At 48.2% G+C, this 23095-nt stretch overlaps 1 protein-coding gene and 1 pseudogene across 1 annotated transcript; both read right to left on the bottom strand.

The window, feature by feature from the left end:
- Positions 1–31: 31 nt before the first annotated feature.
- LOC125516533 (BTB/POZ and MATH domain-containing protein 2-like) lies at positions 32–1250 on the bottom strand. Its single transcript, XM_048681947.1, has one exon. It carries the CDS (start codon positions 1178–1180, stop codon positions 32–34), a length of 1149 nt encoding a protein of 382 aa, XP_048537904.1. The 5' UTR covers positions 1181–1250.
- Positions 1251–9050: 7800 nt separating this feature from the next.
- LOC125516532 lies at positions 9051–10039 on the bottom strand (annotated as a pseudogene).
- Positions 10040–23095: the final 13056 nt, after the last annotated feature.

Below are 23095 nucleotides of genomic sequence, written 5' to 3'. Positions count from 1 at the left end.
TCATGAACCATAGGTCTAGAATTCAAGCGATTCAGGAAGCAAACTTGGAGAGAAGCTCCTTGAGAACGGAGGGGCTGCAGGTCCTGATTATTTGCTCCAGCCCATCAGCCGTGAAAACCGTGTGCAAATTTGTGCTAGTTTTGACGAACTCCAAGCAGGAATGCTTCAACCAGAGGCACCGGTTCCGCTCAGCCACGACAATGATGTCTGCCACCGTGTCCTTGCAAATCAATTCGGTCAACTTCTCTTCACAGACTGACTTGAGGCTTTGGAGACCATATCTTTCTGCAGCTTCAAGGAGCTGTAGCAGCCAGTCTTTTTTCATGTCATCCTCTTCTGTGTCATCATCCTGTTCCGTGTCATCAGTCTCATCGCCATTGCCACGCTTGAATTCAGGCATTCCATCGGTGTAGATGAAAGTAAGCAAGCCCAGGAATACGTTTGCTTTGATGTCGTCTATCTTGACAACACTGGACGTAGCATTGTCCACATTCATGGTGCCAAAGAGCTGTGCCTTGAAGACGGTAGATCGGGCTGCAAGCATCCACCGGTGCGCAGCGAACTCCTTGCCGTCAACCTCAAACGTGACGTCAGCACCCTCCTTGCTCAGGAGGAGATCGCCAAGATGGCTTGGTAAGTCGGCCTGTGGCAATTCGGTGAATGGAAGAGCGGCGGTCCCCTCCTCCTCCTTGTTCACGGCCGACTTGCGGACAACAAGGTCACACCGGATGACGAAGCTGTCGTCCTTGAGATGCCTTGATCTTTCAAAAACCTCCTTTTTCATGAAATCAAACTGGCCATCAAAAGAATCATCCAAGTAAAAAGGTTCGCTTTGGCGGATGTGCTTTGGCACCCGTAACTCGGGCTGGTCAATGAAACTGAAGGCACACTGAACCCTAACGCTCGGCCCGGTATCGTCTTCAAGGACAAGGAAAACCGATATAAATTCTTCATAATCCTCGTCAAAACCATTAGGGTGGTAGTCGATGGTCCAGCGACGGCCTCCAACAATGAAAGGACGAGACTTGATCCATTCGCCGTTGGGAGTTGTCTCTTTGGTGCGCAAGTAACCTTCGACAACGATCAAGTGGTACCCACTATCTGCACCGGAGTTGATGGTCGACTTGGTGGAGGCGCACAGCTTGCCGTCAGCAATGAGAGATACGCCAGCAAACGCCATGTTGGGCAAGCCTCCAATAGTAGAGCTGCGAGAAACACGTATATGTTATGAGATGAAGTGCAGCATTGGGTGATACCCTGGGAAGAAAATGATGAACGAAATCTAGGGGCCGATCAGGGGAAGCATATCTAAATTACATAAACGTACTGATCCAAGAATGGAGGATCGCCGATCACCGCCGTATCGCCGGGCCGGGGTAGGAGTGGGACAGAATGGTAAGAGCCGGTCGAGGAGATCGCCTGAGGTAGCGCATATATATAGCAGCGAGAATGAATGCGAGATGCCCGGCAACCTCTCTCTGGAGAACCTCGTCGTGCTCGTGTTCAATTCAAACGAAGTCCAGCGCTCCTCCGTCCCCTCTAGAACTGAGCACATGCAGGCCGAGTTGATTAAGTTTTTCTTTGTTTCGAGAACGAGTTAATTACTGCTAGGTTAATGCAGAGGCTTTACATTTCCGAGGAGACCGTCGATTGAGCTTGCGTGGTTTCAGATCGATGCATCCACACTTGCGTTTCGCCTCCTCCAGGTCTCACCGAAGAGTTACTACTTGGCCAGGCCCCTCTTCTCTACGTGTATATTTGTGTGTAGGGACTACCTCCTGTTTTCTCTATATAATTAAGGTTGTGGCTTATCTCTGTACTTATATATACGTGCCTGATGCACCGATCAATACATCGAGATTGCACAACCCATATCTTGTCCTTCTACATGGTATCTATCGCAGCATGATCCTAAAACCCTAAAGCCACCGCCGCCGCTGCCGCCACCATCCCTTCGGTCGCCGTCGCCGCCGCTGGTCGCCGCCGCCTCTCCCCACCACCCAGCCCTCTGCCACCGCCGCCTCTTCCCGAGGCCGCCGCCGCTGCTCGCTTCCGCTTCCGCTCACACCCTCTCTCTCCCGAACCCTCACCTCCCACCCGCGCCGCACCCGCACCACCCCAGCCCCCTGCCACCCGCGTCGCCACACTTCCCAACCTGTTGCGCAACCCGAACTACCCACCCACCACCCACCCGCGTCGCGCCGCGTCCCAAACCCTAACCCTAGCCATGAGCTCCTCCTCGTCCACCATCTCAAACCCGTTCGCCGGTCCCGATGTCACTCTCGTCCACGACCTCAACATCCATAAGCGTGTTCCGGTCAAGCTTGATCAAAACACCGCGTCCTACTCCGCTTAAAAGCGGTATTTTTCACTTGTGTTCCGTGAGTACCTCCTGCACGGCCACGTGGACGGCACCGTGGACTCGGCGCTCATGATCAACGACGCGGAGTGGATGATCCTCGACGCCACCATCATCCGCTGGTTCTACCTCACCATCTTCAGCGATCTCTTTCACACCATGGTGGACGATGACGACGCCTACGCGGTCTGGACCAAGCTCAACGGCCTCTTCACCGACAACCGGCTGCAGCGCAAGGTCCTGCTCCATGGTGAGTTTACCAGCAACTTGACTCATCCATCGATGATTTTTGCATGCGCCTCAAGAAGCTCGCCGATGAGCTCCGTGATCTCGGCCGGGGAGACGATAGGCGACGAGCTCCTCATCAGCACCCTCACCGCCGGCCTCAATGAGGATTTTGGGAACGCCGCCTCCAACCTTACCCTCATCCCGGAGCCTACCTTCGCTAAGGTGGTCGCGTACCTCAAGTTGGAGGAGCGCCGGCCTCAACCAGGTTTCCCGCCCGCCCCGGCCGCTCCCTTCCCGCCGCCCCAGCCAGCGGCCAATGGGGGGGAGGGTCGTCAGGGCGGCCGTCGTGGTAGCCGCAAGCAAGGGGCGCATGCGCTCAGGGAGGAGCACCCCGCCCACCGCAGCAGGCTTATCAGCCGGCCCCGTGGTACGCCGGCCAGAACCCATGGACCGGCTCGTGCTCGCCTACTCCATGCCGGTTCCTCGGGCCCCTGCCCCGGGCCTTCTCGGCGCCCGGCCACAGTCCCACCAGGCGTTCTACGTCGCGCTGCAGCCCTATGCGACGTCCTACGCGGCGCCCTACGGCCAACAGCCGCAGCCAGGTGGGCCGCCGCTGCTGCCCCTGACGGCCGCGCCACCACCTCTCCCGCCGGCGCCGTGGGACCCGGCCCTTCTGGCGGCTCTTCACACCGCTCCTTCCCCGTCCAGCTACACCGGCGACGGCTACTGGTACATGGACAACGGAGCTACCGCTCACATGGTGGCTTATCCCGGTAACCTGCACACCTCCTATCCTGTCCATACTTCCAACCGCATCACCGTCGGTGACGGCTCCTCTCTTCCTATCACCCATATAGGTCATGCATATTTGCCGTCTAACTCCAGTCCAATATCCATGTCTAATGTCCTAGTTTCTCCTGAACTTATTAAAAATCTTGTTTCTGTTCGTTCTCTTACACGTGAAAATCCTGTCACCGTTGAATTTGACGAATGTGGTTTTTCTGTTAAGGACGCTCGCACGCGGAAGGTGCTCCACCGATGTGACAGCCCTGACGAGCTCTACCCGGTTCACTCCGCCACCTCCACCACTTTCGCCGCCCCTGTCGCTCTCGCCACCGGAGTGGATCTTTGGCATGCTCGCCTGGGTCATCCTAATCCTGCCATCCTTCGCCACATACTTCGGAGTTTTTCTTTCACGTGTAATAAGAACGAGGATCACTCGTGTCATGCATGTCGCCTCGACAAACATGCTCGTCTCCCGTTTAGGGCTTCTTCTTATGTTGCATCATACCCGTTTGAGTTAATTCATAGTGATGTTTGGCCCTCTCCTGTTGCCAGTAATACGGGCTTTCTTTATTATCTTGTCATACTTAATGATTTCTCGCATTATGTGTGGATCTTCATGTTGCGCCGCAAGTCGGATGTCATATCCACTCTCGTCGCATTCTACTCCTATGTTCTCACGCAGTTTGGTCGTCCCATTCTCGCGTTGCAGATAGACAATGGGAAGGTGTTCGACAACCTCGCTGTTTGTACTCTCCTTACCACACATGGCACGACTTTTCGTCTCACTTGCCCGTACACCTCGCAACAGAACGGTCGCGCTGAGCGTATCCTTCGCACTCTCAATGACTGCGTTCGGACTCTACTCTTTCATGCCAATGTGCCTCCGCGCTTTTGGCTTGACGCTCTCACCACCGCTTCCCTCCTCATCAACATCCGTCCATGTCGTACTCGCGGGAACTTTACACCTCATCACCTTCTCTACGGTGCACCACCCTCTTATGATGGGCTTCGCATCTTCGGCTGCCTGTGCTACCCTAGCATCGCTGCTACTGCGCCTCATAAGCTTGTACCCCGCTCCGTCGACTGCATCTTTCTCGGCTACCCACCTAACACTAAGGGCTACCGCTGCTATGATCCCGTCTCCCATCGTGTTTTCACCTCCCGACACGTTTACTTTGATGAGATAGTGTTTCCGTTTCAGCAGCAGGTACCCCTTGTCGCCTCGTCTCCGCCGGCCATCGGCGGCTCTTCGACGACTTCGTCAGGTGGACGGCCCCGTTCGGCCCGTGGACCGCCTCCGGGCTTTGGCAGTCCTCGCGCCCTCCCGCCGGCGCCCGCACACTCGGCCTCCTCGGCCGAACCTGACGGCGCGACTGGCGCCCCCCTTCACCCACCGCCCCGACTCGGGCGCCGCGGGATCGGGCGCTGCTGGCTCGGCCGCCTCGCCGTCCCCGACGCCGGCCGCCCCTTCGGCCGCCTCGACGTCGGCCCTGACGCCGGCCTCCTCGCCGGCTCCGACGCCGGCCCCCTCGCCGGCCGCCTCGCCGGTGGCTCCGACGGCGCCCCCTGGCCCTGTTACACGGGCTCATATTGGTGTTCATCGTCCGAGCCTCTGGTACTCGAGCGATGAGTATGCCCTCGCCACCTCCACCGCGGAGCTGTCTCCTCTTCCCGCGTCTGCTCGCGCAGCCCTCCGTGATCCTCACTGGCTTGCGGCGATGCAAGAAGAGTTCGATGCTCTTCAGCGGAACCGTACCTGGACACTAGTTCCCCGGCCTCCTCGCGCCAACGTCATCACCGGCAAGTGGGTCTTTCGCCATAAGACCCGCTCGGATGGTACTCTTGAGCGCTACAAGGCTCGCTGGGTGGTTCATGGTTTTCGCCAGCGCGCTGGAGTGGACTTCACCGAGACGTTTGCCCCGGTTGTCAAACCGGGCACGATCCGCACCGTCCTTCAGCTCTCAGTGTCCCGAGGCTGGCCTGTTCACCAGATGGATGTCTCCAATGCCTTTCTCCACGGCCATCTTGAGGAGCAGGTGTATTGTGAGCAACCCACTAGTTTCGTTGACGCCTCCCTTCCTGGCCATGTGTGTCTGCTGTCCCGCTCTCTCTACGGGCTCAAGCAGGCACCCCGTGCCTGGTACCAGCGGATCGCCGGGTTTCTTCAGACACTGGGCTTCAGGGTCACTCGCTCGGATGCCTCACTGTTTGTCTATCGCCACGGTGACACGACTGCATATTTTCTCCTTTACGTCGATGACATCATCCTGACGGCCTCCTCCGCAGCTCTTCTTCAGCAAATTACTCTCTAGCTGCGTGACGAGTTTGCCATCAAGGACTTGGGTGCTCTACATTATTTCCTTGCATTGAGGTCGTTCGGCGCCTGGACGGTTTCTTTCTTCATCAGCAGAAGTATGCACATGAGCTTCTTGAGCGTGCTGGCATGCTCAACTGTCCCCCTGTTGCTACTCCTATTGACACGAAGGCCAAGGTTTCTGCTCTTGAGGGCTCGCCAGCGTCGGATGCTCCTTTCTACCGGTCTATCGTTGGTGCTCTTCAGTACTTGACTCTCACCAGACCGGATCTTCAGTATGTTGTTCAGCAGGTGTGTCTCCACATGCACGCCCCTCGTGACTCTCATTGGACTCTCGTGAAGCGGATCCTTCGCTACATCCGCGGCACGATGACCCTTGGGCTGACACTCACGGCGTCCACTTCTCTGGAGATGATGGCCTACTCCGATGCAGACTGGGCTGGCTGCCCAGATACTCGTCGGTCCACCTCTGGCTACTGCGTCTACCTCGGTCCTTCACTCGTCTCGTGGTCGTCCAAGCGACAACCCACGGTTTCGCGCTCCAGCGCGGAGGCTGAGTACCGAGCCGTGGCCAATGCTGTTGCTGAGTGCACCTGGCTACGACAGTTACTTCAGGAGCTGCATCACGACGTCTCCCAGGCTACGGTTGTCTACTGCGACAACGTTTCTGCGGTGTACCTCTCTGCCAACCCCGTTCATCATCGTCGGACTAAACACATTGAGCTGGACATTCATTTTGTGCGCGAGCAGGTGGCTCTTGGACGCATTCGGGTCCTTCATGTGCCGACTGCGCAACAGTTCGCCGATGTGGTGATGAAGGGACTGCCGACTTCTACCTTCGAGGAGTTTCGTTCCAGTCTTTGCGTCACTGGCGCCGCTTCGACTGCGCGGGGGGGGGGTGTTGAGTATATTGTGCACGTGTATATTTGTGTGTAGGGTCCACCTCTTGTTTCCTCTGTATAGTTGAGGTTGTGACCCACCTCTGTACTTATATATACGTGTCTGATGCACCGATCAATACATCGAGATTGCACAGCCCATATTTTGTCCTTCTACAAATTAGATGTACTTAAGTATTATTTGGCGCAGAAGAACACGACGGGCCGCAGCGCACGGCCATGGCGAAGGTGGCCGTGGACCGCTCTGATGGGCAAGTTCAAATGTTTGCCGGAGAGCGGTTTGTTACCAATGAGCTGCTCATGTATATTGCTGAAAGGTAGCCACTTGAGTTATTTTCGAGTGGAGGGAGAGTATATTTTTTTATTAGAAGAGTTCAAATCTTAAAAATATCCATTAACTTTGTGAACATATCTGATTCCCATTTTGGTGGTTGAGTACTAATTAGAGCCAGTTGCTAATCTTATTATAGGTCGCCCTCGCTGAAGAGCCTTTGCCTCAAACAATGCCACCACATCACTGACGAAGTATTCATCGAGGTGATGCAAAAGTCACCTCTGGTAGAGCTGCAGTGTCTTGAGCTTGACGATATTGAACTCACCAATCAAGGGCTGACGGCAATCCTCGACAACTGTCCTCGCCTGGAGATTCTTGATATCTACAATTGCTGCGGGATCGAGATCGACGATGATGAAGATGAAGCCCTCCGAGCAAAATGTGATAGGATCAAGACTTTCCATATGGGTAACGAATGGGGCAATGCAGCCGATCATGGTTATGATTATGAGTACAGTTATTATGACATCCATGACACTTATTATGATTCTAATGATTCCAATTACTCCGATGACTCGTGGTCATCAGAGGGTGCAAACATTGAATCCTGGACTACACCAGAATCGATTTGATCTAGCGAAGTGACATGGATGTACCGGACATTGCTGGTCCGCTGGTTTCTTCTCACTACTATTATGTAGTAATTATTCTGCAAATATAACTAGCGTTGCCATTTCCTTTTCACATGTCTATGCTTCGGTGCTTGTTACATTTTAATGTCGTTGTATTTGTCGATTAGCTTTGTCTTTTGGTATTGGAATTTTAGAGGTACGAAACTGCTTTGTGCACGACATGCGTGGCCGATATAGAAACAATGCAAAATTTGGCGGCGTCCTACAGTTTTCTTCCTCGCACGTCACGCACATGACGTCGTGTGTATAGCAACGCCTTAGAGGTATAAGGAGATCCTGCTAAATATGCCTCCCACGCTGCTCTACGGCTCTACCCCAGCGCAGCTCTGACTCTCCACTCACTGGTTCCTTGGTGTGGCCTCACCATTCCGCCCTTGCATTTAGCCTTGCAGCTAGACCTAGCTGCAGGAGTTCCAGGCATGGCGGTGCAGCCTCACATGGCTTTGGCTAGCTCCTCTGGCGCCCCCAAGCGGCTCCGCTTCCTGGTCGCGGCCCTTGCGGCCTGCGCATGCTTGGTTGTTGGCCGTTGTTGTGTTTTTGGTGGTTATTTGAACCTAATCAGAGAAATGGATGACAAAAAAGATTTCAATGCTCATGTAGAGATTTAGTAACTTAGTTGATCTGTTCCACATTGACTTGTTCGCTGCAGCCATGGCGGTTGGCCGCAGGCAGGTCGTGGTGCGCGGGTAGACGTGGTTCTCATTGCCCAGCCCGGTTGGAGCTGCTCCCCGCCGAGATACATATCGGGCTCACCCTAGTGGTCGTCGGCCTCCTCCCCACTGCCTCAGTCGTCGTGCGTGCTCGTCCAGAAGGCCACCGTCGCCGGTGGCGGAGCCAGAAAATATGTATTAGGGGGGCCAAGTGCTACTAAAACAGGCTGCAGAGGGCCAAAGTGTTGAAAAATAGATTTTTAACAGCAAATCAATACTAATTTTGCCACTGTTCATAAGAAATTATATGCAAAATCATGGTGTTAGGGGGGGCCAGGGCCCTGCTGGTCCCCCTGTCTCCGCGACTGACTGTCGCACGCAGCCACGTGGTCAGACGCACGCATCCCTTCACGCCGTCGCACCACACCTGTGCCGTCGCCGCCGCCTGCCACCACGTCACGCACAAACGCGCCACAGCCGCTCGATACCGCCTACCCGCGAAGACCGCCATCGAGCAAGGGGAGAAAAGGCCCCGCCGACACTGATGCTAGCCGCTAGCGTCGAGGAGGGGAGGGAAGAAGAGGCCTAAGACCATATATTTCTTATTTTGAAAGTTTAGGTTGTTTTCGATTAACTTGGTCAAATTTTATAAAGTTTGCTTAGGTCAAAGCTAATATATAGAGGGAGTAGAAAATATATTAGGTTGCTATATTTCAAATATTCAGTACAAATTCAGAACAATAGTGGTGGTGGTAGCTATTGGATGATTAACACAATACTATGACCCTCTTTTTATCTAGGCTTGGATACTACGGACGAATTACCAACTGTAGGTTTATTATAGAACTTCAGAGGTTCAGCAACGCAAACTTGGAGAGAAGCTCATTGACAATGATGTCTGACTCCATGTCTGCACATAAGAAATCGGCCAACTTCTCTTCACAGACCGTTTTGAGCTTTTCGAGATCATATCTTTCCGCAGCTTCAAGGAACTCCAGCAGCCGGGTTGCAAATGTTTCAACGTCATCATCATCTGCTTCCATGAAGTCAGGTACTGCATCAGTGTAGATGAAGGTAAGCAAGCCCCTAAAGACGTCTGCTTTGATGCCACTTATCTTGACAACACACGATTCATTCATGGCACCAGAGAGTTGTGCCCTGAATACGGTCGATCGGGCCACAAGCAGGCAACGATGCGCAGCAAACTCCTCGCCGCCAACCTCAAATGTAATGTCAGCACACTCCTTGCTCAGGAGGAGATTGGCAAGATGGCTTTGCAAGTCAGGCGGTGGCAATTTTGTGAACGGACGGGCGGCGGAGCAGGCGCTCTGCCCCTTGGTGTTCGTGCCCGGCTTGCACACAACAAGGTCACACCGGAGGATGAAGCTGTCGTCCTTGAGATGCCTTGATCTTTCAAAATCCTTTATTTTCATGAATTCATACTGGCCATCGAGACGTTCATCCAAGTAAATGGTTGGCTTTGGCGGATGTGCTTTGGCACCCGCAACTCGGGCTGGTCAATGAAACTGAAAACATACTGAACGTTAACACTTGGCTCGATATCGTCGTCAAGGGTAAGGACAAGCGATATAAATTCTTCATCTTCAAAACCATTAGGGTGGTAGTGGATGGTCCAGCGACGGCCTCCAACAATGAAAGGACGAGACTCGATCCAGTCGTCATTGGGATTTGTCTACTTGGTGCGTGAGTAGCCTTGGACAAAGAGCAAGTGGTACCCGCAGTCCGCGCCAGAGTCAACGACCGACTCGGTGGCGGCGCATAACTTGCCGTCGGCGACGAGAGATGCGCCCGCAAAAGCCATGCCTGACATACCTCAAATAGTAGAGCTACGAGAAACATTAGTATTATATATGAGATGTGGTGCTATATATATTGGGTGATATCGTGGGGAAAGATTGAAGAATGATGAACGAAATTTATATGTACTTACTGATCGAGGAACGGAGGGTTTGTCGATCACTAGCACACGCGCACGGCAAACTTTGACGGCACTTGACTCTCTATTTATTTCTGTCAAGCAAATTCACGGTGCAATCTCACGCCATATAGCGCATGTATATATGGACGCTCGGAGCCTTGGATAGCAATCGTAGCCAACACGGACTACTTCTTCTTCCTAATCTAGCATAACGTTTCTATAACGTTTCTAATCTGATCATCCGGCCACATCGATCACGTCTAGACCTATACAGACTCCTACACGTCCACCTAATCAGGCCATGACGTCATGATACGATCAGGGCATGTGCTGACTTGACTTCCAAGAAAGAGAAACAAACTAAGGCTAAACTTGAGAAATAAAGTAAAACAACAGCTGGGTTAACATAGGCATACCAATATGAAGAAGTGTAAATAAACGGCACTCCTAAGTCCTAACACAACATGAGGAACATAGTGGGGTACTGGACTGGCAGATGGGCCTGGGGCCACACGTGAACGCATGATACTTATTACAGACTTAAAATGAGCTGAGTGTCTCGCATTGTAGTTGGCTTTCACTGATGGCTTTCATAGTAGCTCCTACTAGACCATTTTTGGAAATGTAGGAGGACTCCGGCCTCTGCATCTGCACGATGCATGCAGCCACTTTATTAATTATTCACACAAGACCTTACAAAGTTATACAACAGTAAGACTAAAGCCATCGTCTAGGCAACACCTGTCGCTACTCCTATCCAGTTGATGAAGGGATGCTGATAGTTTGGGCCTAATACCAAATAGACCTCGCAGTCAAACCTAAACATCTAAGACCTGAGGTCCCAACCAGGAACACCTGCCGGGTATGGGGCACCTACCAGTCCGGCGCACTCCTCAACCAGGACGCCTGCCAGGTATGAGGCCGCCACAGTCACTTGCCACCAAACCATCTTCAGAGCTGTACTGTTGCATCTACCGTGCCAGGTCTCTCTGCCATTGACGCCACCACGACGCCAGACAGCGTCGTCCTCCTGCGCGAGTCTATCCTCACACATCGGACGCGGAATCTGCACTGCGCCACGCTATCGAGATCCGTCACCATCAATGTGTAGGATGAAGCACCGCTCCACCAAAGATGCGGTCCACTGGTCCCTCGAGCCCATGCACACCTCCAAGAACGATGCCCCCAAGGGGGAAACGACACAAGAGCGCCATCGTCATCCGATCTACTAATCTAGGGTTTCCTCCGGAGGTAGCAGATAGCTGTCTTTAACTTCTCCTTGGCGATGCCTTCAAGAAGGAAACGCCGCCTCACAGCGCCGTCACCGCCGGCCTTGGCCAGGTTTTCACCCAGATCTGAACAGAGGACCTCCATCAAGCAACTTGTGCACGAACCGCCGCCATCGTTGCAGGGGACTGGATGGAGAATCCAGGCTGCCGCCGCCTGACCGGCCATGGCACCACCATGGTTCCTAGCCCGGTGTCGCCAGGCCCACCATGCCCGCCTGTAGACGCTCACCAGATCCGCGGGCCCGCCGAAGCCCATCTGGGTACGGTGAGATTCGCGATTTGGGCCGCCGCCACAGGGGCTCCTCTGCCACGGTATTGCACCTGCGCTGAAGCCGCTATCACACTCGCTCCTGGGAACCCTCCGCTCCACACCGTCGGTGCCCCGCAGCTCCGTGTGCCGCCGCCAGGGGAAGACGCAACCACCACACGAGGGGGAGAGTCCCGCCGCCGCCATCACTGGCCAGGCTACGGGCGTAGCCTCCGGCGGCGGCAGGGGAGAGAGGACAAGGGAGGAGGCCTTTGGGCCGGCGGCGGAAGATCGCCCCCCGTCTCGCCTAGGTTAGGCGACGCGAGGGCAGGGGAGAGTTAGCGGGAATGTTTTGCCGAGGGAGAGAACCTTATCGAAAAATCCTCCTACTAGACGATGGACAGAGTATTATCACATTACTCTTATATAGGTTTGAAACGTGATTACTTGAGTGATTCAGGAAGAAAACTTGGAGAGAAGCTCCTTGAGAACCGAGGGGCTGCAGGTCCTGATTATTTTCACCAGTTCACCAGCCGTGAAAACTGTGTGCAAAGCTGTTTGAGTTTTGATGAAGTCCAAGCAGGCCACCTTCAACTAGAGGCAGTGTCTCCGCTCAGCCACTACAATAATGTCTGCCACCGTGTCTGTGCGAATCATATCGCCCAACTTCTTTTCAGAGATCGACTTCAACCATTGGAGATCATATCTTTCCGCGGCTTCAAGGAGCTGCAGCAGCCAGTCTTCTTCCGTTTCATCCTCTTTTGTATCATCTGTCTTGTCTGCAATCTCAAATTTGGGCATTTCTTCAGTGTAGATGAAAGTAAGCAAGCCCTGTGGGAAACGTCGTACCCTCGCTCACAGATTTGGGAAGGAAGAGATGGATATCTAATTACAAGAGATAACAGAGAATATAAACTACCTATCTCTATCCCTGTCTATCTATCTTCGATTACAAGGAAGGCCGGCTGGGCTGTCATGATACAATATCTTGTTTGACACCCTCCCTTAATCACAAGTTAGTCAAGTTGTGATTACGCTTGAATTCCTCAAGATTCCTTGTAGGCAATGCCTTTGTGAAACCAGCTGCAACCCGATCTCGTGAATGCACGAAACGAATCTCCAATTGCTTGTTAGCCACCCTTTCTCTGACAAAGTGAAAATATATTTCAATGTGTTTTGTCCTGGCATGAAACACTGGGTTAGCAGATAAATAGGTAGCACCAAGGTTATCACACCATAGACATGGGACTTGCGTGTGTTTTACACCAAGCTCTCTCAACATGGACTGAACCCAAATAATCTATGTTGTGGCATTTGCTAGTGCTTTATACTCAGCTTCTGTACTTGACCTTGACACAATGGCTTGTTTCTTTGCACACCAGGATATCAGGTTTGGCCCAAAGAATATCGCAAAACCACCAGTAGAGCGTCTTTCATCTAGACATCCTGCCTAGTCAGAGTCACAAAAAGCACTAACAAGAGTGGAAGAGGACTTGTTGAAAGTAAGACCAAGATTCATAGTATTTTTCACATATCTCACTATGCATTTTGCAGCAGTCCAATGGGTTTTGGTAGGAGCATGAAGAAACTGACACACTTTGTTAACATCAAAAGAAATGTCAGGCCTTGTTAAGGTTAAGTACCGAAGTGCTCCCACTAAGCGCTCCCACTAAGCTTCTGTATCTGGTACTGTCTTCCTGACTCAAAGGTTCTCCTTCAGCAAGTGACAATTTTTCTCTACTACATAGCGGTGTTGGTGAAGGATTACATCCTTGCAACCCAACTCTTCTTTCCAGATCAGTAGCATATTTTTCCTGAGAGAGATGAAGACTGTCTCCATGTTTCTTGACTTCGATCCCTAAGAAGAAGTGTAGGTCTCCCAGATTCTTGAGGGCAAACTCAGCACTCAAGTCCTTTAATAATTCTGACAAAGCTTCATCAAATGAACTCGTGACAATTATATCATCAACATAATATAGAGGTATTTGCTACCTCTTGAGCACTGCGTTGGTTTTCCCTTGAAGAGGAAAGGGTGATGCAGCAGAGCAGCTTAAGTATTTCCCTCAGTTTTTGAGAACCAAGGTATCAATCCAGTAGGAGGCCACGCACGAGTCCCTCGCACCTACACAAACAAATAAACTCCTCGCAACCAACGTGATAAAGGGGTTGCCAATCCCTTCACGGTCACCTATGAGATTGAGATCTGATAGATATGATAAGATAATATTTTTTGTATTTTTATGATAAAGAGAAATAAAGATGCAAGTAAAATAAATGGCAAAGGAAATAACTAAGTATTGGAAGATTAATATGATGGAAAATAGACCCGGGGGCCATAGGTTTCACTAGAGGCTTCTCTCGAGAGCATAAGTATTACGGTGGGTGAACAAATTACTGTTGAGCAATTGACAGAATTGAGAATAGTTATGAGAATATCTAGGTATGATCATGTATATAGGCATCACGTCCGAGACAAGTAGACCGACTCCTGCCTGCATCTACTACTATTACTCCACACATCGACCGCTATCCAGCATGCATCTAGAGTATTAAGTTCAAGAGAACAGAGTAACGCTTTAAGCAAGATGACATGATGTAGAGGGATAAACTCATGCAATATGATATAAACCCCATCTTGTTATCCTCGATGGCAACAATACAATACGTGCCTTGCTGCCCCTACTATCACTGGGAAAGGACACCGCAAGATTGAACCCAAAGCTAAGCACTTCTCCCATTGCAAGAAAGATCAATCTAGTAGGCCAAACCGAACTGATAATTCGAAGAGACTTGCAAAGATAACCAATCATATATAAAAGAATTCAGAGAAGATTCAAATATTGTTCATAGATAAACTTGATCATAAACCCACAATTCATCGGTCTCAACAAACACACCACAAAAGAAGATTACATCGAATATATCTCCACAAGAGAGGGGGAGAACTTTGTATTGAGATCCAAAAAGAGAGAAGAAGTCATCTAGCTAATAAGTATGGACCCGTAGGTCTGAAGTAAACTACTCACACTTCATCGGAGAGGCTATGGTGTTGATGTAGAAGCCTTCCATGATCGATACCCCCTCCGGCGGAGCTCCGGAAAAGGCCCCAAGATGGGATCTCATGGATACAGAAAGTTACGGCGGTGGAATTAGGGTTTTGGCTCCGTTTCTGATAGTTTCGGGGTACGTAGGTATATATAGGAGGAAGGAGCACGTCGGTGGAGCAACGTGGGCCCCACGAGAGTGGATGGCGCGCCTGAGGGGGGGGGGGTAGGCGCGCCCCCCTACCTCGTGCCTTCCTGGTTGATTGCTTGACGTAGGGTCCAAGTCCTCTGGATCATGTTCGTTCCGAAAATCATGTTCCCGAAGGTTTCATTCCGTTTGGACTCTGTTTGATATTCTTTTTCTGCAAAACCCTAAAATAGGCAAAAAAACAACAATTCTGGGCTGGGCCTCCGGTTAATAGGTTAGTCTCAAAAATAATATAAAAGTTTATAATAAAGCCCAATAATGTCCAAAACAGGGTATAATATAGCATGGAACAATAAAAAATTATAGATACGTTGGAGACGTATCAAGCATCCCCAAGCTTAATTCCTGCTCGTCCTCGAGTAGGTAATTGATAAAAACGGAATTTTTGATGTGGAATGCTACTTGGCATAATTTCAATGTAATTCTTCTTAATTGTGGTATGAATATTCAGATCCAAAAGTTTCAAGACAAAAGTTCAATATTGACATAGAAATAATAATACTTCGAGCATACTAACTAAGCAATTATGTCTCTTCAAAATAACATGGCCAAAGAAAGTTATCCCTACAAAATCATATAGTCTGGCTATGCTCCATCTTCACCACACAAAGTATTTAAATCATGCACAACCCCGATGACAAGCCAAGCATGTTTCATACTTTTAGTGTTCTCAAACTTTTTCAATCTTCACGCAATATATGAGCGTGTGCCATGGACATAGCACTATAGGTGGAATAGAATGGTGGTTGTGGAGAAGACAAAAATGGGAAGATAGTCTCACATCAACTAGGCGATCAACGGGCTATGGAGATGCCCATTAATAGATATCAATGTGAGTGAGTAGGGATTGCCATGCAATGGATGCACTAGAGCTATAAGTATATGAAAGCTCAACAAAAAGAACTAAGTGGGTGTGCATCCAACTTGCTTGCTCACCAAGACCTAGGGCATTTTGAGGAAGCCCATCATTGGAATATACAAGCCAAGTTCTATAATGAAAAATTCCCACTAGTATATGAAAGTCATAACATAGGAGACTCTCTATGAAGATCTTGGTGCTACTTTGAAGCACAAGTGTGGTAAAAGGATAGTAGCATTGTCCCTTCTCTCTTTTTCTCTCATTTTTTTGGGCCTTTTCTCTTTTTTATGGCCTTTTTTTATATTTAGTCCGGAGTCTCATCCCGACTTGTGGGGGAATCATAGTCTCCATCATCCTTTCCTCACTTGGGACAATGCTCTAAAAATGATGATCATCACACTTTTTTATTTACTTACAACTCAACAATTACAACTCAATACTTAGAACAAAATATGACTCTATGTGAATGCTTCCGGCGGTGTACCGGGATATGCAATGAATCAAGAGTGACATGTATGAAAGAATTAGGAACGGTGGCTTTGCCACGAAAACAATGTCAACTACATGATCATGCGAAGCAATATGACAATGATGGAGCGTGTCATAGTAAACGGAATGGTGGTAAGTTGCATGGCAATATATCTCAGAATGGCTATGGAAATGCCATGATAGGTATGTATGGTGGCTGTTTTGAGGAAGTTATATGGTGGGTGTATGATACCGGCGAAAGGTGCGCGATATTAGAGAGGCTAGCAATGGTGGCAGGGTGAGAGTGCGTATGATCCATGGACTCAACATTAGTCATAAAGAACTCATATACTTATTGCAAAAATCTGCAAGTTATCAAAGCAAAGTACTATGCGCATGCTCCTAGGGGGATAGATTGGTAGGAAAAGACCATTACTCGTCCCCGACCGCCACTCATAAGGAGGACAATCAATAAATACATCATGCTCCGACTTCTTAACATAACGGTTCACCATACGTGCATGCTACAGGAATCACAAAGTTTAACACAAGTATTTCTCAAATTCACAACTACTCAACTAGCTTGACTCTAATATCACCATCTCCATATCTCAAAACAATTATCAAGTATCAAACTTCTCATAGTATTCAACACACTCATAAGAAAAGTTTATTATTAATCTTGAATGCCTAACATAATTAAAGCAATTTACCACACTGTTTTGTAGGACTCTCAAAATAATCTAAGTGAAGCATGATAGAACAATGGTTTCTATAAAACAAATCCACCAACATGCTCGAAAAGATATAAGTGAAGCACTAGAGCAAAAACTATATAACTCAAAAGATATAAGTGAAGCACATAGAGTATTCTAACAATTTCCGAATCATGTGTGTCTCTATCAAAAAGGTGTGTACATAAAGGATGATTCTGGAAAACTAACAAATAAAGACTCAAATAATACAAGACGCTCCAAGCAAAACATGTATCATGTGGTAAATAAAAATATAGCTCCAAGTAAAGTTACCGATAGAAGTAGACGAAAGAGGGGATGCCTTACGGGGCATCCCCAAGCTTTGGCTTTTAGGTGTCCTTAGATTATCTTGGGGGTTCCATGGGAATCCCAAATATTAGGCTCTTTCCACTCCTTGTTCCATAATCCATCAAATCTTTTACCCAAAACTTGAAAACTTCACAACACAAAACTTAAAGTAGAAAATCTCGTGAGCTCCGTTAGCGAAAGAAAACAAAACACCACTTCAAGGTACTGTAATTAACTCATTCTTTATTTATATTGGTGTTAAACCTACTGTATTCCAACTTCTCTATGGTTTCTAAACTATTTTACTAGCCATAGATTCATCAAAATAAGCAAACAACACACGAAAAACAGAATCTGTCAAAAACAGAACAGCCTGTAGTAATCTGTAGCTAACGCAAGATCTAGAACCCCAAAAAATCTAAAATAAATTTCTGGACGTGAGTAATTTATATGTTAATCATCTGCAAAAATAATTAACTAAATATCACTTTCTAAATAAAAATGGCAGCAGTTATCGTGAGCGCTAAAGTTTCTGTTTTTTACAGTAAGATTAAAAAGACTTTCCCCAAGTCTTCCCAACGATTCTACTTGGCACAAACACTAATTAAACACAAAAAACACAACCAAAGCAGAGGATAGATAAATTATTTATTACTAAACAGGAGCAAAAAGCAATGAATAAAAATAAAATTGGGTTGCCTCCCAACAAGCGCTATCGTTTAACGCCCTTAGCTAGGCATAAAAGCGAAGATAGATCTAGGTATTGCCATCTTTGGTAGGCAATCCATACGTGTCTCTCATAATAGATTCATATGGTAATTTAATTTTCTTTCTAGGTAAGTGTTCCATGCCTTTCCTTAACGGAAATTGGAATCTAATATTCCCTTCCTTCATATCAATAATTGCACCAATCATTTTAAGGAAAGGTCCACCAAGAATAATAGGACATGAAGGATTGCAATCTATGTCAAGAACAATAAAATCTACGGGCAGATAATTCCTATTTGCAACAATAAGAACATCATTAATTCTTCCCATTTGTTTCTTAATAGTGGAATCCGCAAGGTTCAAGTTTAAAGAGCAATCATCAAAATCATGGAAACCTAGCAAATCACACAAAGTCTTTGGAATCGTGGAAACACTAGCACCCAAATCACACAAAGCATAGCACTCATGATCTTTAATTTTAATTTTAATAGTAGGTTCCCACTCATCATAAAGTTTTCTAGGGATAGAAACTTTCAACTCAAGTTTTTCTTCATAAGATTGCATCAAAGCATCAATGATATGTTTGGCAAAGGCTTTAGTTTGATTATAAGCATGGGGAGAATTTAGCACAGATTGCAACAAGTAAATACAATCTATCAAAGAGAAATTATCATAATTAAATTCCTTGAGATCCAAAATAGTGGGTTCATTGATATTTAAAGTTTTGACTTCTTCAATCCCACTTTTAAAATTTTTAGCATCAAGATCGAAAGACTCCGAATTTTTGGAACGTCTTCTAGGTAAAGGTGGATCATATTCAGTCCCATCATTATCAAGATTCATATTGCAAAACAAAGATTTAATAGGGGACACATCAATAACTTTTAGATCTTCATCCTTATTATCATGGAAACTAGAAGAACACGCTTTTATAAAGCAATCTTTCTTAGCACACATCCTAGCGGTTATTTCTTTGCACTAATCAATGGAAATTTTCATGGCTTTGAGAGACTCATTGATATCATGCTTAGGAGGAATAGATCTAAGCTTCAAAGAATCAACATCAAGAGAAATTCTATCAACGTTCCTAGCCAACTAATCAATTTTAAGCAATTTTTCTTCAATCAAAGCATTGAAATTCTTTTGCGAGGTAATAAATTCTTTAATATTAGATTCAAAATCAGAGGGAATATTTTTAAAATTTCTATCAGAATTGTTGTAGGAGCTACCATAATTATTAGAGGAATTACTAGGATACGGCCTAGGATTAAAGTTTCCTCTATACGCGTTGTTACCAAAATTATTCCTACCAACAAAATTCACATCCAAAGATTCATTATTATTCTCAATCAAAGTAGACAAAGGCATATCATTAGGATCAGAAGAAACACTTTTATTAGCAAATAATTTCATAAGTTCATCCATCTTACCACTCAAAACATTAATTTCTTCTATCGCATGCACTTTCTTATTAGTAGATCTTTTGGTGTGCCATTGAGAATAATTAACCATAATATTATCTAGGAGTTTAGTAGCTTCTCCTAAAGTGATTTCCATAAAAGTGCCTCCCACCGCCGAATCTAAAAGGTTTCTAGAAGCAGAATTCAATCCGGCATAAATTTTTTGTATAATCATCCATAAATTCAAACCATGTGTAGGGCAATTACATATCATTAATTTCATCCTCTCCCAAGCTTGCGCAACATGTTCATGATCAAGTTGCTTAAAATTCATAATATCATTTCTAAGAGAGATGATCTTAGCGGGAGGAAAATACTTAGATATAAAAGCATCTTTGCACTTATTCCACGAATCAATACTATTCTTAAGCAAAGACGAAAACCAAGCTTTAGCACGATCTCTAAGTGAAAAAGGAAATAGCTTCAATTCAACAATATCATTGTCCACATATTTCTTCTTTTTCATATCACACAAATCAACAAAGTTGTTTAGATGGGTAGCGGCATCTTCACTAGGAAGGCCGGAAAACGGATCTTTCATGACAAGATTCAGCAAAGCAGCATTAATTTCACAAGATTCAGCATCGGTAAGAGGAGCAATCGAAGTGCTAATAAAATCATTGTTGTTGGTACTAGTAAAGTCACACAATTTGGTACTATCTTGAGCCATCGTGACAAGCAAGCAATCCAACACACAAGCAAACAAGAGACGGGCAAAAAGAGGCGAATAGAGAAAGAGAGGGAGGATGGAGAGAGAGAGAGAGGGCAAATAAAACTGCAAGGGTGAAGTGGGGGGGAGAGGAAAACGAGAGGCAAATGGCAAATAATGTAATGCTGGAGATAAGGGTTTGTGATGGGTACTTGGTATGTTGACTTTTGCGTAGACTCCCCGGCAACGGCGCCAGAAATCCTTCTTGCTACCTCTTGAGCACTGCGTTGGTTTTCCCTTGAAGAGGAAAGGGTGATGCAACAGAGCAGCGTAAGTATTTCTCTCAGTTTTTGAGAACCAAGGTATCAATGCAGTAGGAGGCCACGCACGAGTCTCTCGCACCTACACAAACAAATAAACTCCTCGCAACCAACGCGATAAAGGGGTTGTCAATCCCTTCACGGTCACCTACGAGAGTGAGATCTGATAGGTATGATAAGATAATATTTTGGTATATTTATGATAAAGAGAAATAAAGATGCAAGTAAAATAAATGGCAAAGGAAATATTTAAGTATTGGAAGATTAATATGATGGAAAATAGACCCCGGGGGCATAGGTTTCACTAGAGGCTTCTCTCAAGAGCATAAGTATTACGATGGGTGAACAAATTACTGTTGAGCAATTGACAGAATTGAGCATAATTATGAGAATATCTAGGTATGATCATGTATATAGGCATCACGTCCGAGACAAGTAGACCGACTCCTGCCTGCATCTACTACTATTACTGCACACATCGACCGCTATCCAGCATGCATTTAGAGTATTAAGTTCAAGAGAACGGAGTAACGCTTTAAGCAAGATGACATGATGTAGAGGGATAAACTCATGGAATATGATATAAACCCCATCTTGTTATCCTCGATGGCAACAATACAATACGTGCCTTGCTGCCCCTACTGTCACTGGGAAAGGACACTGGAAGATTGAACCGAAAGCTAAGCACTTCTCCCATTGCAAGAAAGATCAATCTAGTAGGCCAAACCAAACTGATAATTCGAAGAGACTTGCAAAGATAACCAATCATACATAAAAGAATTCAGAGAAGATTCAAATATTGTTCATAGATAAACTTGATCATAAACCCACAATTCATCGGTCTCAACAAACACACCGCAAAAGAAGATTACATCGAATAGATCTCCACAAGAGAGGGGGAGAACTTTGTATTGAGATCCAAAAAGAGAGAAGAAGCCATCTAGCTAATAACTATGGACCCGTAGGTCTGAAGTAAACTACTCACACTTCATCGGAGAGGCTATGGTGTTGATGTAGAAGCCCTCCGTGATCGATACCCCCTCCGGTGGTGTGACGCCCGGATAGTTAAGCTATAGTAAACCCCTGTTAATGATGCCAGGTCATCGTAATTAAAATTTTGCTAAACGTCACTCATTTCAAAATTAGTTCTAATACAAATTAAAATGACAAGTCAAATTATAGTTTCATAAAATGGTGAAGTGAAAATGTTCATTAGGTTACAAATATTCATTAAATAAGTGTCATGCATTAACCAACAATTTTCTAAAGGTTTAAAAGGCCACTGGTTATGAGAACAGTATGCAAGCAGCAGCCTTTAGGTCATTTCCATTTTAATAAAAATACTAACAACTTCTAAATCACTCCCAAACTTTTTGTTACAGTGAGATATTTTTCAATATTAAATATAGAGACTAGCCACACATTTTACTAAAGTAAATTGTTGGCCAAAGTGCAAACAAAGAATAAATAAAAGGTAAAAAAGCAAAACAATACAACAGAAAAGAGAGCCCCCCTTTTCCCCACTGGGCCTTGGACCAACTGGCCACTAGGCCGGCCCACCTAACCTCCCCTCATCCCCTTCCTATTCATCTCACCCCCGTGGACACAGAACGATCGTCCAGGCCACCGATGGCCACGCGCCAGGCATCCCGCGACTCCCTCGACGGATAAGGGCCTCCCCTCAGCGCCTCTCTCTCCCTTGGCAAAGCCTAGCCTCAACCCCCCCTCACAACTCTCTCCTCCTCCCCTCCTCTGCTCCCTACTCCGAGGTCGACCGAGAGAGCCGGAGTTCGCCGGCTTGAACTGTGCGGCCATCGTGCTTCCCGCGCCACCAGTGGATGTCCAGGAGCCCCGACAGGGTCTTCTTCGTCGACTACACCAACGGATCGAAGCTGGGGGTCGCTGGTGACGCCGCTCGCGTCCATCCCGTCAGCGACGTCCGCCCCGTCGATCTCCTCATCCTCGGTTGTCCCCGGCCCCGTAGACCCTCTGTGACCTCACCGTGAGCCTCTCCTCCATTTCCCCTTTCCCACCCCCTCGTTTAAGACGCCGTCGCCATGCCCGCTCCCTGTAGGCCTCGCTCACCGCGGCCCCTGCCTTGCTCGCCGCGCCCTCTGGCCTCAGGTCCCGTACGACCGTGCCTTCGCTTGTGCCCGCCTGCAGGACCCGGCCTCAACTGCTGCTGCTGCTTGCACGCCCGCTACCGCGCGCCCCTGGTGCTTCCCCGCTGCCGCTCACCGATATGCTGCCGCTCACCGCTGCGCACTGCCCTCGCCCACTGTCCCGCTCCGCTGCACGACTACGCCCGCACTCGTCGCGCTCGGCCGCGTCCTAGGCAGCGCGCGCACCCGCGCCCATGAGCCTTGCCTCCCGCGCATCCTGCCGGTCCCGCGCCCACGCCCCTCCTTCTCCGCTCGCCCGTTGCCGCCCTGCCGCTCCCCGGCGTGCCCGCTCCTGCCGCCGCTGACTGCCGGCGGAGCGCCGTGGCTGCCGCCCCTTCCCTCTCTGCCTCGCCGCGCCACCTGCGGCCGCATCCGCGGCCGGTGGTGCCCCACCGGCCCGCCCTTGCCCATGGCCGGCCACAACCAGCGCTCCCAGGCCACTACCCGCCGCGCGTGGCCTCCCTACATGCGCCGCCCATCGCTGCCTCCCCACTGCG

The sequence above is a fragment of the Triticum urartu genome, chromosome 6 (genome assembly GCF_003073215.2).
Source record: "Triticum urartu cultivar G1812 chromosome 6, Tu2.1, whole genome shotgun sequence".
Lineage (NCBI taxonomy): Eukaryota > Viridiplantae > Streptophyta > Magnoliopsida > Poales > Poaceae > Triticum > Triticum urartu.
Note: the sequence above shows the minus strand (reverse complement) of the source record. Positions and strands in the feature narration are given on the sequence as shown.

Bases quoted from the DNA above. Each gene is read 5' to 3' on its own strand.
- LOC125516533 (XM_048681947.1), bottom strand. From the start codon at position 1,180: ATGGCGTTTGCTGGCGTATCTCTCATTGCTGACGGCAAGCTGTGCGCC.